General features: G+C 36.8%; 1 protein-coding gene across 1 annotated transcript in view; it reads right to left on the bottom strand.

Moving 5' to 3' along the window:
- The window catches only part of cdh13 (cadherin 13, H-cadherin (heart)), a 1331220-nt gene that overhangs the window by 770077 nt on the left and 541749 nt on the right, over positions 1-19394 (bottom strand). The window contains exon 4 of the mRNA XM_039763495.1: positions 11169-11285. Coding sequence (XP_039619429.1) covers positions 11169-11285 — 117 coding nt within the window. The remainder of the gene's footprint in view (positions 1-11168; positions 11286-19394) is intronic.

Here is a 19394-nt window from a genome sequence, read left to right as displayed (position 1 = left end):
TCTTGCTGTTTTTCATTAGTTTTTCATTTGACTATGGTAGGTGTCACTACTGGTAGCATATGGTAAGGTTACCTGGACCTTACAGAGGTTGCATAGGTAGTCCAACTTGTCCAGGATGGCACTGCCATTGCCAGATGGTTGCTGTGTCTCCCAGCACAGTCTCAAGGGCATGGAGGAGATTCCAGGAGACAGGCAGATACTCAAGGAGAGCTGGACAGGCCTGTAGAAGGTCCTTAACCCATCAGCAGGACCGGTTTTCCTTTGGGCAAGGAGGAACAGGATGAGCACCGTCAGAGCCCTACAAAATGACCTCCAGCAGTTTACTATAAGACCAGTGAAATAAAGGCTGTTAGCAGTACTCAGGAACAGACTTTGTATATACTGTACACGTTTGTTTCATACTCATTTGTATATGGATCAGGTAAAGTAAATCTAAGAATTCCTTTCAGCTGACTGTCAGTTTCTATTAGCTTAAAGACAATACCATGGTTACAACAGTATGTGGTAATATTGGTTTTGTGAGTATTTTCTTAGAGTAATTATTTTGTAATTTTTAATTCTTATTCCTTATCTGTCAGGCTTCAAATAAAGAATGCTTTTTTACATCACAAAAGCCAAGTTTTCCAAGCTAACAATCGCTCTTTGAAGAAACAGAAATAAGTCAATTAAGCAAGAAAAGGCAACACCAGTACCCAACTAAATGAAAGTCTAAAGATAATTGATCAGAAGCTCTTCTCTAGTTAAACAATTTTTAAATTTGCACCACATTCTCAGCTGTTGTGTTTTAATTTTTAATAGCAGATGTAATTCTTTGTAAAGTTATCTTTCAGCTGGGATGTTTAACCGTTTCTTAACCACGCTTACTTTCTAGAGGAACATAACTGTAAAAGGTGTGCACTTTGGATTTGTGTAATAGTAGAAAAAGCTGCAGTAAACCTGCTTTCATTGTGAAGGGGCAAGGTTAATTTTGTGGACAGAAATTTACAATGCTGCATTTTAACACCATCCAAATAAGCTAAAAATAAACTAAAGAGTCAAAACCATAATCATATAAGAACTGCCATATTCGTTACATTGGAAAAGGGTACTATTAGGGGGTGGTTAGATATTATGCACTTTTACTTTGTATTGGGAGCTACATGAACCTGTGGTCAAAACAAAAAGCATGTAGCACTGCATTAAGCATTGAAAGAGTGCTACACTGCCCTTTTAAAATTACAAAGTAAATGGCTTATGAATTTATTTGCAGGAGACACCAAGTTGGGAACAAAGGGGCAGGAGATGTGGAAGAGGTGGTTCATGGCTTTGCACCGGGTGTGATAAAGGTGTTGAAAGGAGCTCATTCCAATCCATGGCCTGAAATAAGTGAATGCACAAAGATTTAACTTTTTTTTTTTTTGAAGAAAAGTGTGAAAGAGCAGTGCAGAATGCTGATGGAGTAAGGGTAGATATATATATATTGGCAATGGAGTTGTTTGGAGAAAGAAGGGGACTTGTTCTAATTAAGTGACATGTCAAGTGCAAGAAGAAATGTGGGCATGGCCAGGTGGGAGCTACATAGAGGAAATTCCAGGAGCTATCCCCATTCTGACTTCAAGGTAGCATTAAATGGTAAAGGTTATAAAGCATTCAGTGTGAAGTACAATACTCTATGATAATGAGACATGCCTGATGAAGGCAGAACATGAAGTAAAGCTAGAAAGAACAGAGATGAGAAGGATATACAGCACATCATGGAGTGAAGGACTGAATGCCAAGTTAAAGGAAAGTAGTTTGTATACAAAGCAAAAGACAGAGGATGAATAGGAGAAGAGGTGCACCAAGAGGTTGTCTCAAATGATATGAAAACAATGAATGTCCAATACTGTGAGAAGTGAGGAAAAAAGGTTTGGGGGCAAAGGGAATAACCTAAGTAAACCTGGAAAATTACCATTAAACTAGTGATGAGGACTATGATGATATCAAATTAAAATATGCAGACACTGGATTTAAAAATTATTCAGATCCTTCACTTTCTGCACTTTGTTGTAAATCAATCTACACTAAATAGCCCTTAATGACAAAGTGAAAAAATGCTTTCAGAAAGTTTTGCAAATTTATAAAAAAGAAATCAAAAAATGAAATCTCTCATTTGTATTATTATTCAGACTCATTGCTTTGGCACTACATATTGCCCAGTGGGGGCTGGGTGGTCTCATGGCCTCTGAACCCCTGCAGATTTTATTTTTTGTTTTTTCTCCAGCCCTCTGGAGTTTTTTTTTTTGGTTTTTGTTTTTTCTGTCCTCCTGGCCATCAGACCTTACTTTATTCTTTTTTACTTAGTATTGCCTAATCTTATTTTTATATTTTTCTTTTTTTCTTTCTTCTTCTTGTAAAGCACTTTGAGCTACATAATTTGTATGAAAATGTGCTATATAAATAAATATTGTTGTGTTCAGGCACTTCCTGTTTGCTTTAATTATTCATAAAATGTGGCTAGAAATTGAAGGGTGACCTCCAATGGCATATTGAATTGAATGGATACAGTGGAGAAATTCAAATACCTGGGTATATAAAGTAACACAGTTTACATTGCATGCCAGGATTAATTAATAATAAATATGATTAGGTCTACGTAGATTACTTACATTTCAACCCATAGCTACAGTAGTTTGTTATGAATATATATATTTTTTTGTAATTCTTAAGTTTTACTTGTTTTTCAAATACAAAAACATATGTCACTTCTATTAAGTAAGGGTCATAAACATGATCCCAGGTCTAGTACAAGTGAAATTGTGACTATAAAGGCCAGAATGGTTATGAATTTGGAGGAGAAAGTGTCACTTCCAGGTATGATAAAAGCAGGACTTTCAAGTCTGTGGGGTATATATTTTATATGGTGTGAAATATGCCTGAGTTCACTACATTTATAAGAGTGAAAAGGAAAAGAAAAAAATCTATAAATGTTTGGTAAAGGTAATCAAAAAGTGTGAAGACAGGGGGGATGCATGATTACAAAAAAATGAAACCCACCATATTTTCCGTTTAAAGAAGAAAGAGGAAGGCTTTAGAGGAGGTCTATGGATGTGGCAAGAGAGGACATGCAGGTGATGGGTGTAACAGAACAAGATACAGAGGACAGAAAGATATGGAAGAAGATAATCTGCTGTGGCAACCCCTAACGGAAGCAGCCGAAAGAAGTAGTATTTTCAGTTTAAAACAAATATGCCTAAGAGTACAAATACAACAGACTGCAGCAAACCTATTGTAACTTAATCCTGCACAATGTAATGCCACAGGTTCAAACTGTTGCAGCCCAAGTTCAAATCTAAGCACAGGTTTCATCTATCAAGCATAGGTAAAGAAGCACTACATGATTATGGATATAGAAACCTAACACCGCAACAAAAGGTAATAAATAAATAAAAATAAAAAAATTGCCATATGCTTACAGAAACCTGAGGAATAACTCTTTGGTAGCTCATCATAATACTGCATGCAACTAACAACGCAATTAAAATGATGCCATTCATATGCTAGAACCGGCTTAATATATAACTGTCAGAACACTTCACCATAGAGAAAATAAAAAGTTTGATGTGTGATGCTGGTATGTTACAAAATATACCAAAACACATGATAACCCACTGCACTCACCATTGAAAGACCTTATACAATTCAATCTGACAACTGAATCTAAAGTAATGAACCGAACATCATCGCATTGCACTTTCACCCTGGAAAACTTGCATTTTAGATTTTTTTGTCCAAGAGTGATTTTTATTCGATCATTTTATATTATGTTAAATATAAGTACTAAAAATGCATATGCAGATATAAAAATATGCATAAGTCTAAAGCCTTTGTTCTTCATTATTGACAATGTTGATAACAAAAAAATTGAGATTTTTATGGCAAAATATTCATAAATAAACTAGAGGCTGATCTTTTGAATCCTGCCCTCTTTGCTTTTTAAAAGGTTTCACCACATAGAAAGAAGCTCAATTCTACTCAGTAATAGCCACATCACAGAACTGAAAAATAAATCAAATAATTAGCATTTAACATTAACTATTCATTTAATGAAAAACTTGAGCTGCACTGATTGGGTTTCTCCTAACCAATTCTGAATTACTTTTTTTTTTTTTTAAATAAAATTAGAATCTGATGGCTGGTTATGTGCATGCTTTTTCATTGTGTCACATGGTCTGTTCAAACATAAACCATAAACGACTGAGGTGGTATAATTTTCTTTATTGAGCAATTATTGTAACACATTTTGACAGCTTTTGGCACTCCTTAATAGTATTATATGATGCAGATGAATGATATATACATCTGCTTTAAATGTGGGTGGAAACAGTTACTGTTCACTAATATAATAATTCTAAACTAACACAAAGCCTCATGAAGGTGGATTAGTGGTTTTAAACAGCAAGGTGCAATGGTGCCGTTGTGAACTCAGCCTTTTTGACAGCAAGTCTGTGGTTGCAAGGGATAAACCCCTTTTTTAGTTGAACACTCTCCTAAATAGACCCCTATCAAAAATGTATGTTGTGTATGGAGAAAACATATTGCATCTGTTAAAAATAAGCTTAACCTATTTCAAAGGACTTTGTCATGTAAAGACATCTCCAGACTAGTGTTGAAAGTGAACAATGCATTCCTGCTAGCTGTATGTAGTCACTGCTCTTTAACAATATAGTCTGAGTCAATAAGAGGTTCAAATAATTGACAGCTTATATTTGTGAAAGGATCAACTGTAAATATGAATTCAAGTTAAACCTTGTACTGTCACATACTGTTTACTGAACTCCTGTTAATCACAAAACAGTAAATGTGAATGAATCTGACACCACTTCTGGATAAACACAGATGAGGCTGCATAGCACCAGTCTTTTGATTACACATTTAAATGAACACCTTAATAAATTTCATTGAAAATACCAAACATGCAATACTTAAATATAGTTGTAGTGTTTTACCATATAGTATTAACAGAATATTTTGCAAAGCTTTTAATAGTTTTTGCATACTTTCCAAAAGGATGGATATAGATAGATTGAGACAGATCGAGAGAGAGAGAGATAGATATATATATTTATTTATATATAGTGGAATAGGGCGCTATATAGGCGCCTGACCCAACACAGACTGACACCAGAGGCACGTGAAAATTAAACAAAAATGTATTTTTTTCTTTAGACATGGGGCACGTCTTCCCCATGTCCCACAGGCCGTACACAGTCCCCAAAACACACAAAAAGAAAACACCAAAAGTCACTCTTCTTCCTCCACTTCTCCCTGGCATTTTTGTCCTCCTCCTCCTGACTCTGGCGCACCCCTGAGTTGTGGCTGCTGGCTCCTCTTATAGCCCACCCGGACGTGCTCTAGGTGCTGATTGACCTAATTCAGGCTGCACTTCCGGGTGTGGCTGAATAACAGCCCACACGGGCTCAGGAAGCCGTGCAGCTCCCCCTGGCGGTGGCCATGAAGCCCAACAGGGCTGAGCTCCGGTGTTTCACGATTGTATCCTTTTGGAAAGAATACTATAACTATTAAATGCTTTGCAAATTATGATGTTGATTTAATGAAACAGTTTTTATTGGTAATGTTTTCTGTTGGTATTAACCGAATTAGCCAATTTGTAGTAAAGGAAACCTGATTCTAAAATAAAGTGTTACAGTGTTAAATTCCAATAAAAATATTGAAATTCAGTGTGTAACAGCTATATGAGGGAATCTATTTTACATAACTGATGTATAGGATCTTGTCTATCAACATCTCCAGTAGGGATGTTAAAATATAAGAAATCTGGCAAATGTTTTATTAAAAGAATCAGAAACAAATAAGTATGTACATGAAAATCTGAATTTAATGTAAACTAGCAGCTTAAGACAGGCAGATTTAATGTTAAGGTTATTTTTGGCTGATTTCACTATGCACTAGAAGGTCATATAGGCCACACACTGTCAGTATAAAATGTCTCTAGAATTTCTTCCTTGGTGTATGCTTATGTACAGTAGATGTTTAATACTTCAATGCTGAGTGGGGATTTTCAAATGTGCAGTATGTGTACAAACACATTTGTTTTGAATGCAAAGTTTTAAAAACTCAAATAATGTTCTTGTACAATATGTAAAAGCCAGAGCAGCATCACCACCATCCTACTAATGCACATATAAAAAGACACCAATTGGAATGTATTCTCTCCAATTTGTTTGCTCACTGTTTGACTATAATCTCCCTTTTTGCTTCCCTAGCTGTGTTATAAAACAAGCCAGCACAGGTACACATTGCATTTATAAGTTCTCACTGTGAGTGTCATTGGAGTGTAGGAAATGAAGAGAACAGGCAAAAATTGATTCCAAAACCTGTTTTAACAGTGTGTCAAAAGCAGCTTTGTTATGCTGTATTTGGTTTGATGCTGTTGCGCAAATCTGATTTACAGGATTGACATGCCTTTGACAAAAAAGCTTTATTGAAATCTTGTTATCTCTGTAAAGCATATTGTAGTTGTGGTTGGGTTTTTTTTTTTTTTTAATTTTCACAACAGTCTTTACATTCAAATTGACTAACCATTTAAATATTTTTTTATTCACATTGTTAATAGCCAGAATGCACATAAAAGTGAACATCCAGAAAAGATACAGTAGTTCAGGCCAGGGAGCCTGAGAGCTTTGTCTGTGCAAGAAATTTCAGAGGAGCCCTGTTGTTATTCATACATTTCAGAGAAGGTTTTCATTACTGGTAAGTGCCCAGGAGCTGTTCAGGGAGATGGCCAGAGAAAACCACCATTTTTCTTAATGCTGACTTCTATCTTAATTAAGCAAACTCATTTCCAAGCTTTTGTTTTTTGTATCAATTCAGGAATTAAAATTGTTATGTTAAATTTTGCTGAATGAAGCAAGAGATTGTTAGATTTAGAATGATTCATTCTACTTGCTTTTTAATATTTTTGTTCTTTTTAAATTTTGTGGTTGTTAAAGTCATTATGTGCTAATAAAACATACAAGTGGGTAAACACTGAAATTGCTGCCCTTCAGGACTCAAAGTCCTTTGCTATGGTGTCTGCTCCACTTGTCATTAATTGTAAGGAAAAGTGAATTAAAAGAAAGTGACAAAAAGCATTTAAAGATTTAGTAAAAATACATATATTTCTTTAATTCTACACTCCTCTGAATGCAAAACAGAAGTAAAAACAAGAAAAAGGTCAGTTAATTAAACAATGAGAGTAATTAAAGGTACAAATGACTCACTTATTGTGAAACCGTTTGGAGCAAAATCTGCTGCCGCAGGGTTTCTCTGTGACTAAACTTGAGAGCCACTTGCTGAAGGTACACTATTATTACTTTACTTTTTGTTAAGTAAGACGTTTATTAAATAAGCCTGTAGTAGTGAGCAGTATATACATATATATTGTGATGGGCGGCCGGAACCCTTACCCAGCCAGGACACCCAGAGTGTGGAAAGACCAGGGAAGTATTTTTAAGACACTTTCTCCTCTGGGCCGATAGAGGGCAGCCCCCTTGGTTTCCAGCAGGGCCAGGGGGCACATGGACCTTTCTACGACCTTATTTGACCACACTTCTGCCACACCCAGAAGAAGCTTGTTGGGCACCTGGAGTCCTTCTGGGTGCCCTATAAAAAGGGGGTCAGTCCCCACCATTTGGGAACTGGAGTTGGGAGGAAAAGGACAAAGCCTGAGGAGGAGTGGAGGGAGAAGGACTGGCGGCATACGTGTGTGTGTACATATAAACACTGTCACACCACCTGTACCACCTGTTTATTCCACAATTCAGAGTAGGCACCAGGAGAGGTGGTATAGCCGCATCCCCGAAGGGCAGCATCGTTTCCGACCTCCCTGGGTCAGGACCCACAAAGGGTAGAGAAGTAAAGCCAGGAGGTCACCTTTTGACCCCAGAGCAAGCAGGGAGATGGACATCTCAGCAGCCAAGAGTTGCTTAACTTGTATAAGATGCCTCTGCGTTCAGTAATTTGTTTTTCTTTTTGCACTTCTTTTCAGTTAAAAATGATACTGATGGCTTGGAGCCCCAACAATTGTATTCATGTGTGGCAAGTCTATCACAATACAAACAGAGCATGATTTCTTCATAATGATTAACCATGTGATAAAGAGGACAAAGATATACATTTAAAGAGCAGATAAAAACTAAGTCATGAATATTATATTTACATAAAAAGAATTGTGACTATGTAGGCTTAAGAGCCATCCTAGACTATAATGAAGTTTGGGCTTCAAGCAAATATGACACTAATTGAATTTCTCTAGTATGAGACATAATTCTTATATACCAACATGAAATGGTGCAAGCATTGCTTAAAGGATATGGATAAATATTGGATTTTCTTTTTTAATTTACAAATTTAAACATGATAAAAATACAGAAATAAACTATTTTAAATGCTACTCAATTGTAACAAGGACCTGCTTAGAGTTGAGAACTGCAATTGCCATCAGCTCTTAACAAAATGATTGGTATTTGTGCTTAAGGATTTTCCAAATACAGTCGATTCCAGTTAATTGGTCCACCGGTTAATCGGACCAGCCGTTTATTGAGACAGAATCCTAAAGAACCGAAACAGATCATATTACATAAGCCTAATATTGTTTACTTATTTGGACCAAAATTCCGTTTAATCGGATGCAAAGAACGTGACAGAGAATAAGAAAAAGAAGCCACAAGTCGCCGCGGAAAGCGGATGTAAAGTGGGTCAGTGACATCGGGAGGATCCCTGGGCTCCCCAGGAGAATTTATGCTTTTATCAAAGGTCAGGAAGTCGGAAAATTTGTACCAAGTGCAAACCACATGCCTGCCCTTTCTTTCTTAAAACGGACTGCCCAGTAGCCGGCGACATGAAGTCGAGCGTAAACAAGAGTGTCCGTGCAAGGAATTCCTTCCTGTCAATCAGGATTAAAGTTTAGCTTTTGCTTCAAGAAAGTCAAACTGGAAGCTTTTAGTGCCGAAGCTATGAATGGCGAGCATTTTGTGGCTCTCCTGACCTCCACATCTTGACCCGGGAACACCAAGATTTCATCAGAACTCTTTTAGTCTGTGAACTGTGCGTGTCTTGTCTCCCATGCCAAAATGCCACGGCGGGACTTGACGTAAGCTGAAAAAATTGATTTCCTGGATCAGATCAGGCAACAACCACCAAACACTAGTCAGCGGCGGTTGGTTGAAATTACCGGCTTGGCAAAGAGTACAATTTTGCGGTCGTTAAAACAAGAGAATGAGCTGCGAGAAGAATGGGTACAATGTGAAAGACGATGAGGAACTTCTCAAAAACTGAAGCGTGAAGGCAAGAATCCAGACATCGATGAGGCCCATAATAAATAGTTTGCCATTGTTACTGGATGAGGTGTGTGAGTAAGCGGCCCAATGTTAAAGTGCAAAGCAGAAGAACTCGCTAAAAAGCTGGTCCACGATGATTTCAAAGCTACAGACAGTTGGTTGTCTCGATGGAAATCTAGACGTGACATAAAATTCAAGAAAGCACATGAAAGAAAGTGCTGATGGTGCAGGTGCTGAAAAATGGAAATCAACAAAACTTCCCGAGATTCATGAAAAATTCCAAGCAGATGACATCTACAATGCCGATGAAACCGGGCTGTATTATCGTGCCACACTGTATGGCTCCTTAAGTTACAACCATGTTGCACTCTCTGGCTCCAAAAAAGCGATGGATCGCATTACTGTTACTCCTCAAACATGTCAGGAACGAACAAGAGGAAGCTGTTGGTTATAGGAAAAAGTGCCAAGCCTTGCTGCTTTAAGGGACTTAAAATGGACAGTTTACCAGTTGTGTATCATGAGAATAGAAATGCGTGGATGACCTCTAAACTTTTTAAAGAATGGCTGAAGGATTGGGACAGAGAGCTACAACGCCAGTCGAGAAAAATGTTGCTCCTTCTCAACAATTGTGCAGCACACCTCCATCCACGTTTAGATTGCTTGAAGAACATCCAACTGCAATTTTTACCTCCCAGGACCACAGCTTTGGTGCAGCCAATGGACATGGGCATCATCAAAAATTTGAAGATCTTTTATCGTGCAAGGTTGATTAATTACGTCCTTGAAGCAACTGAAGAAAATTTGCTGACCTCATTGTCAACAGCAACAGAAGTCAGTGCGAAGGTCAACATCTTACAAGCAGTTACTTTGGTGGCCGATAGCTGGCAAAAAATCAGCAGTGAGACAATTCAGAACTGTTTTTCTCACAGTGGCTTTAGGCATTTGGTCTTGCAGATGGATGTGGACATGTCGATTGAGAGTGAAAAGAATGATGAAAATGTGGAACTTCAACAGGTCGAAAATTACAAAGAATTTTTATCTATCGACAACGAGCTTCACTGCTATGATAAAAATGAAGATTACAATGCTTCAATTGTTGCTCGAAATGCAGCAAAACATATGACAGTATCGGAAAACCAGGAAAGTGATGATGACCCTAATGAGTTAGTGCAAGTGACAACACAGGATGCCAGGAAATGCATTGAAACTTTGTGCCGCTATTTCATGCAGGAGGGTAATGAAGGCAGTCCCATTGATGCGTTAGACGTTTGTGGTGATTTTGTTCAAATGCAGTGTGTCAACAGAATGTGTCAGACCACACTGGACAAGTTCTTCAAACGTTGGCTGGAATTTGGTAATGTAACCTTTTTTATTTTGCTTCGCATGCTGAGCCGTGTAGATCGTTTCGCAGAATTTGTAGATTTCCTTTTCAGTAAACAAAGTTGTAAGCAGCTGTACATGTACATGTACGTAGTTCTTGTTTGTACGTTCGCCATACGCATGTGCAGCACAATAAAAGTCATATAGACATTTTAGTATGTTACTGATAGCATGTCCTGTCTTGGTTGCAAATGTATAGGGCATGTTCATGTAATCGGAGCAGCTGGTTATTAGGACCAAAATGATCGCGCCCCGATGTGATCTGATTAACCGGAATCGACTGTACCAAAATAACAATTTATGTTGCTTTCTTCAATCACAAACGTACTGTACAAGTTTGAAAAGTTTAAGTAGTATAAAGTCATGTCCTGACTAGGGATAATAATACAAAGATTAAAAAAAGCATCATATAATACTCATTTGATACTTCATAAAAGTCACAATGGGGGGGAAAAAAATCAATAAATGTTAGATACAATTCTGACCTACCTTGCCAATATTTTTGGGGAAAGGCGGTCTTTGATTCTCTGGAACATACATTAAAGGAGCAACAAGAGACCTTTTCTTTCTCATGAAGGCAGCACTTTGTCCCAAACCAAGAATCTCCTGAAAACAAAGAAAAAAAGTAAGAATTAGTGTATGCTGGCCTAATTCAAAGTGTTCATAGGAAATGTAATAATTTACTTCATGAAGTAGAAGTACAAAAACAAGACAAGTTGCAGATATTTGCAAAGTGTGCTTCCATTTAAATGTTTAAAGTCTAAATATTCTCCATTGCTATAGAATTTTGTCATTTTTCATACTATCCTAGAGGTTCACGGAGGGCTATATCCTTAGTAAAGGATCAAAAATCAATCAAAAATATCATTTGTAAATTGAAATAGTCTAAAATGATACCCCACATGCTTATGTTTAAAATTTCTCATTTATTACCTTTTTGGAATGGCTCTTAGAGCGAGGACTAAGACCTTCAAGAATCAAATATTAAAAATATCTGATCAACGACATTCATATGCCGTAAAACAACACTCCATATTCCTAAATTACCTATCTTCTTTTTTATTAAGTTTTGTGAAAAGTGGTAATTTTGACCCCGTGTATCCCATTAGGAGGTGAACCTCTGGGGTCAGTTGATTTGGCATGCACAACTTCAAGTACGTCTGATCGTTCTTACAGCATATGCCAATTTGTCTTCTCTGTATCATAAGGATATTCCTTCTCAAAATATAGTGCAAAAATGGCCTAAAATGTTTATTTTAGGTTTAGATGACATAAAATAGAAGGGAGCTCCACAAGGCACAATGTCTTGTATAACGAGACATCAAAAGAAGCTGAAAGGTATATCATATGTGGGGGTTCTCTCGTACCAGCAAGTCTGGAGGTCCCAGACAAAAAAACTGAAGTGATTTCAAAGTGTTTGCATAAGTAATTCTTGTCAACAACAAAAATGATAATGATCTATTTACATCAGTTATTTAAGGAAATGCATTTCTCACATGTCAAAAATAAAATTCTAGAGTCATAATAAGTACAAACATTGAAATGCTATTGAACATTTCTTCATCAAGAAAGTCAAGTCGTATGGCTAAACATGCTACATATTAAATGTAATACTTGATTAAGAAATTCTAAAGAATGCATCAGCTTGTTAAAACATACCACTTTCCATTAGTGAGTCACATAATTAAATCAAATGTATATACAATATATCCCATTATCCTGTGCTAATTATATCACAGACACAAAGATTAATTTATAAGTGGCCAAATGTTACCATTGAATAAAATGATTGTGAAATTGTGTCATCTGTTACTGTAATACTCATTTGTACTGTGGGATCTGAACTAGAGCAAATTATATATTCATGGAATGGCACAGTTATTAGAGGTGCTGAATTATGTGTTTAAGGGTCCAGGCTGAATTCCTGATCTGACCAATGTCTGTGCAGAGTTTGCAAGATCTCTAAGATCCCAAGTTATTTTCAGCATTACAGAGACAAGATTAGATTAACTTTCCAGCCCAGTGTAAAGGTAAAAGTGCAAGTCTGCCGTGCAGTTGATTGAAATTAGACAATCTCAGGCTTATTCTTCCTAGGACTGTAAAGAGAATGGAAGAATAGATGACAAAATGTATTTCATATATGTAATATACTGTATTTATATTTATTGTGGACTAAGCCCCGGACACAGACAGGCAGACATGTTGTATTACCACCACACGTTTATTTACACTATGTACAAAATCAAATAATAAAGTGCCACAAAACCCACTTTACCCCAAAGTCCAGGCCTCTCACACTCTTTGCCTCACTCTTCAGGCCACCTCCACTCTCTTCTCCAAGCTCTCGTCCTCTCCTCACCCGACTCCAGCCCTGAATGAAAGGAGGCGGCCCCTTTTATAATCACCCTGATGTGCTCCAGGTGTTTCTCGGCAATTTTCCATTTACACTCCCCAGTGTGGCGGAAGTACTGGCTGAATCCCCGGAAGCACTGCGGGTGTCCCTGCTCTTCTTCCCCCCAGCACTTCCTGGTGTGGCGGAAGTGCTGAGGTCCAGGGCTCCAAAGGCATAGGGGTGCCCCCTGGCGGTGACCACGGGCCCCTATTGGGTGGAGCTTCAAAGCTCTGTACCCGTGGCCCCCCAAAGGTACCAGGGTTGTCGCCCCCACATGGTCTGGGGAAGGCACAAGCCCTCCTGGGTGACCCAGCCGGGTCGCCACCCCAACTATCTGATACTATATAAATAAAAGATTTACATCTGAAAGCAGTTAAAAGAAAAGTTCTACAATGGCAACAAAATCCATTGTTGTACGCTTATTACATTAGTCATCTGAAACAGTAATGCATAACACATCTTGTACATTTTACATTAATGAAAGATAACATACCCTATCAGAATTTACATTATTAAAAACTGAAAAAGATCCTAATAACGAAGGTGGATTTTTTAAGACAGTTTTTTCCAATCAATCCACTTCAATCAGAAAACAAAATAACTTTTATATGTTTTTTACTCTACATTCTAAGAAAACTTCAGGATAGCAAACATATTTTAAAATCAAATGGCCTAGGTGAACATGTCTGTTGAAAAGCAAGTTTTACGCTGCAATGCCATGATGTTTCTTTGGTTCTGAGCATTTTCGATGAAGATTAGATAGATAGATAAGATAGATAGATATTTTATTAATCCCAAGGGGAAATTCACATACTCCAGCAGCAGCATACTGATAAAGAACAATATTAAAAAGTGATAACAATGAAGGTATAAAAAACAGACAATTTTGTATAATATTAACGTTTAACCCCGGGTGGAATTGAAGAGTTGCATAGTGTGGGGGAGAAACGATCTCCTCAGTCTGTCACTGAAACTGCTTCTCTGTCTGGTGATGATACTGTTCAGTGGATGCAGTGGATTTTCCATGATTGACAGGGGCCTGCTCAGTGCCCGTCGCTCTGCCACAGATGTCAAACTGTCTAGCTCCGTGCCTATAATAGAGCCTGCCTTCCTCACCAGTTTGTCCAGGCGTGAGGCATCCCTCTTCTTTTTGCTGACTCCCCAGCACACAACCGCGTAGAAGAGGGTGCTCACCACAACCGTCTAATAGAACATCTGCAGTGCAGCATCTTATTTCAGATGTTGAAGGACGCCAGCCTTCTAAGGAAGTATATTCGGCTCTGTCCTTTCTTACACAGAGCATCAGTATTGGCAGTCCAGTCCAAATTATCATCCAGCTGCACTCCCAGGTATTTTTAGGTCTGATATAGATTGCAATCTAGTTTCTCTTTGTCCATTTTCCTTCATGAGGTTAAAGTGTTATAGCCATTACAAAGGGCACTGAATTTTTTAAAAAATTGTCTGGTCCAATTATTTACTACATGAAATACACAGCACATTTCAAATGCATTCTGACTTTCTTTGAACAGAATTTTAATATTTCCTTTTTGGTCTCATAAGAAGTAGAATCCCATACACAGCTCAAGGATATTAAGAAAGAATGAAAATGACTCGCATCTGGCCCCTAAGCTTAATAGTGGAAATACAGTCAGTCATTTTAAAGATATGGCTGCTAACTTAGTGGAGTTGCTCATTCCAGGATGGCGATTTTCTATATTGATCATATCCTGATATTTCTTATGAGATCTTTCATTATCCACTGTTACACAGCAGAATGGAATACTTGATAAATGACCAAATATTTGATTACTCAAAAATATTAAAAGGCATTAATGAAATAGTGAACCAATAATGACCAGAATTATTTACTGGTAATTTTAACAATGACTGATTTAACCTTTCAGTTACTATAAAATATAAATAGCATATTACAGTGTCAAAATCTAAACACTTAAGTCTATATTCTTTATCTTATGCTATACTTATATATTTAATTTTCATATTTAATTGCTCTGTTATGTCTTTAGGATTTCATTTAATTATTTTCTATTGAAAATGGCAGTACTGTATATTGCATATGCCAACATAATGAAATCCACTGCAGAGCTAAAACATTGCAACGCCATATAAGTTAAAAAACATTAACTGTTAAAAAAAAATAATAACCAAAGTGTAGAATAATTACAGCCCACTTTGAACATTTCAGGTACTTTTATGTAGAGGTTTATTACTAACAATGGGCAGATTTGCATCCCCATTTTCAAGGCGCCAAGACATTTTTGATTACCATAAAAGCACATACTAGTTGAAAAGTTATTTTAAGAATTAGTGAATTAGTCAGTAGTTCAAGTAAACTATTTTGTTGGCTATATGTTTAATTGAAAGGTAACTACTGAAATTTATGTCTAGTCGATAAATCCTTTGCTAAAACTGTATGTATCTACAGTGCACCATCATTCGAAATGTATTTTAAAATGCAAGTGCTTGCAACAGACATGAATTCATTTTTTATTCAAAGGATGGCAATATATTCTAATGAAATGTACTGCATTTGGCCTACCAATGTCAGTACTTTTTAATAGTTTTTTTTTTTTTTTTAACTATTTGGAGAAACTTCAAACCAAATGCTATCTGCAGACTTGGCTTATAGGGCTAGATGAAGAACTTCAGAATTAAAAACATATTAAAAAAGATGTTTCTGGAGTGATACATGTAAACCCCTTTTGTTTAAATTTTAAAGTGTTGTTGTTGATTAACATTTTATATTTAATTATATTTTCACTTTAACACTAATGCATGGATTTCTTTTGAACGTCTAAATGAACTGTGTTGGTGCCTATAATGTCACAATCTTACCAACACATTAAATTGTGGGAGTGCCTCCTTCCTGTTGTCACGCACGAGAGCTTGGGGAGCAGCTTAAGGACCTGACTTGCACCACGATGAGTCCTGCCAGGGGACAATGGAAGCGTACTAACTTCTCTCGCTGTTTCTTCAGAAAAACCGAGACACTGCTGTCGTTAAGACCGCCCAGACGACTCAAAGAGATGCACACTTCCGGGTCCCTTTTTTCCCTCTGCTTCCCAACTGATGACGTTAGACTCCCATACACCACCACGATTTTTCCAGCATTCCACATTCTAATTTCCGGTCCTTCCCTATAAACTGTCTGTCTTGCTACCCTTCAATATCTTTTGAGTTTTATGTAAACAATTGACCATGTTTTGCTGCAGTATACAGGGCTAAAAACCCCAAACCTTTATAAGTGTCTCTTTTCATTATTACACTGTTTAGACGTTATCTTTTTCTCACACGCATTACACAACGTCTACAACATTGACTAAATACCACTTTGAGAATGTGTCAATAACATATTAGTGCAACACTTATAAAACAATGCAAAATGTAAAGCACTACACATTGAGTTTTTTTTGCTTTGAAATATTTTTAATTTTGAATTTAACCAAGTTATCAAACTTATATTATATTAAAAAAATCCTTCGATGCGACAAGACTTTTTGGAGACAAGACTTTCTGGAAGAGAGATTTTTTCAAGTCTCACGAGACAAGACTTTTGCCTTGAGATTTTATTAAGTCATGCCCTCCTCTCAAACATTTTCAAACAAGACCACGGTTCGCACAACTCTCATTTATGTGAATGCTTTTGTAAGACACACTTCCTGCGCTCTCAGCTCTTATACATTGTAACGTTTTCCTCACTTTAAGTTTCCAATTAAAGAAGACGTATTATGTCCAAATCTAATTGAACAATTTCATCACGAAGGGTTATCAACATAAAAACATGTACACAGGCAATCCTAGCACAGAGAAACGAGGAAGTCAAACAAATTAACGCCAAAAATGTTGATTGGTTACACATCAAATTGGTTAAATGCATCCAAAAATGTAAAAAGGTTACATGGCAAATTGGTTAAATGCGTATCAATAGACTATGCTGAAACAGCTGGTGGTGATCATGCAGAAGATGAAAACAACAACTTACAATATCACGAAGAATATCTACAACCTTTAACAATGTCCAATCTTACAACACACAAATTACTGTAGAAAGAAGGACGTATCCAAGAAAGATAATGTAGTACATCTTCTGCGTATAACATTAGACAACAAAGGAGATCTTGATATGCCATTTGTATTAAAATGTTAAGTTTCCAGTTAGAATAGCTTTTGCAAAGAAAATTAGCAAAACTCAGAGCCAAACATTCGAAAAAGTCATTTTATTTAATAGAAAGAAATTAAATTCAATCATGGATAGTTATATGTTGCGTTGATGCATATGTAAAAATTCCCATGTAAATAAAAATCTGTTTAAACTGTACATCCGCATCCCCATACATGAGCAGCAGAACCGCAAAAAGGCTGGTGCATAGCGCAGGCCAGGGGGTTGTTGAACGAAGCGAGCAGGGGGCAAAGCCCCCTAGTGTGTGTGTATATATTTGGCTATCAAAAAGTTCTACCATTTTTATCAATTTGTATTAATTTCTGCCAATGATAAATACATTTGTTAAGGTAACTAATGTGGTATTTTATATAGATAAAATTATTATCCAAACCATTGTGCCACCTTTGAAGCAAAGCTTCAATTTCAGAAAACATGCTTTCTGCGTTTGAGGCATGTTCATGACAACAAACTAACTTAATGTACAATGTTAACAGAAAAATATATGTGCTTATTTGGAAGAAGTATGTATCTTTGCACTGAAGAATGTATTGTGAAGGCTTTACAGTAAATAAAAAAATAATTTCCCATCATCAAGTAGTGAATAAAGTCTCTGAAGATACATGCTGCTTTATTTCACATATTCCTTGGGCAATAGTGACAGTCAACAGTTTATCATAATTAAATATTACTAACATTATTACTAGGCTGCAGCGTACTGTTGAATAAGAGGAATGGAATACATTAGAGATCATTGTATAAAATATACTGTAGCAAAAATCAAGTAGCTATTGATTGATACAAGCATAACACATTCACTTGAAAAAGGGAGCATCTGGGAGTAATGCGGGAAATGATCCATTTTTTAGCTTATGCCAAGGCCCTGTTTTTGATTTATCTGCACAGTCTTCCAATATATTTTGTTAAGGCAAGCAATCACTTTATTTTATTTTCACTAGCAACCCTGTTTTTATCAGGACATTTTCCTCTATGTCCTGGGGTTTTTAACATGTGAACTACCATCCCAGTTTGAGGTTTTGTGATGCCTGGAGCCACTTTACTTCATTTAGATCTCTGAATTTGGTTGCATTCAGAATTAAATCTAAAATGAAAGTAATGTAAGATTAAGAAGTTAATGTATACATAACCTAATAGTTTTGTTGTAAAGGTATGTATGGGCATTAAATGTAAAATTGACATATAACAAGCTCAAGTAGTATTTAGTTTGTAACATATTGTACATACTACTGCTATTGTATCATTTATATAATGTTTTAAAAAAAAATCACTGTCTATTTGCTTTACAGGTTCACTACATGCTTATAGTATACTTGCCTATTATCAGGAAATGAGCTGTTGCCTATTATATTACCTACTAGCAAAATACCCGCGCTTCGCAGTGGTGAAGTACTGCCTTAAAATTTTTATTAAGAAGAAAATTAAATCTTTTTAAACTGAGGTAAAATATACCAATAATTATTTGGTAAGGATCTCTTTGTATACCACATTGTCAGTTCGGCCTTCCGGTTGTAATATGACCAAGCTGTGTGCTGAGCTTACTCTTGAGCATGCAACGTACAGTTGGCCATGTGAAAAGTAATCTTGTCTGAAATCTCACAGCTTGGATTGCTGCTGTCATAATCAGTTTGAGTTTCATGGTTTGTTTCAAGTACGACAGTATTTGCAGGACTTGTGTTGAAGTGACATTTGGCATCTGTCAAGCGTTGTAAGCATACAACCGGTTTCATCGATAATTTCACATTCAGCTTTTGAGAGTTTAAACATTCATAAATATCAAAGTGTCCAGTACTGAAATCATCACCTGTGAATCTAAGATGTTTAAGAGGAATTGGCGGTTGTCAAAAGGTGTAAAAAATTTGGCCATTTCAGTACACTTGAAAGCGACAACCGAACAATTCAGCAGCAGCCATCAACTCACATGCAGAACCATAGGTGAAGGGCTTAAGCATTTGACTCTTATAGTGCTTCTGTGTAGCATAATTATCTCCTGTACCGTCATTAGTCCACACCTTGAACCTGTCCCAGTCATTCAATTCATAAGACACAATGAATGTTCTTCCGGATATCAAGAGTGAGCCTGATACGGCTGTGCAATATGTAACAAAGAGAATGGAAAAGGCAG

Source organism: Polypterus senegalus, chromosome 9 (genome assembly GCF_016835505.1).
Source record: "Polypterus senegalus isolate Bchr_013 chromosome 9, ASM1683550v1, whole genome shotgun sequence".
Taxonomy (NCBI): domain Eukaryota; kingdom Metazoa; phylum Chordata; class Cladistia; order Polypteriformes; family Polypteridae; genus Polypterus; species Polypterus senegalus.
The sequence above is the reverse complement of the archived record's forward strand: the minus strand, read 5'-3'. Positions and strand labels throughout refer to the sequence as shown.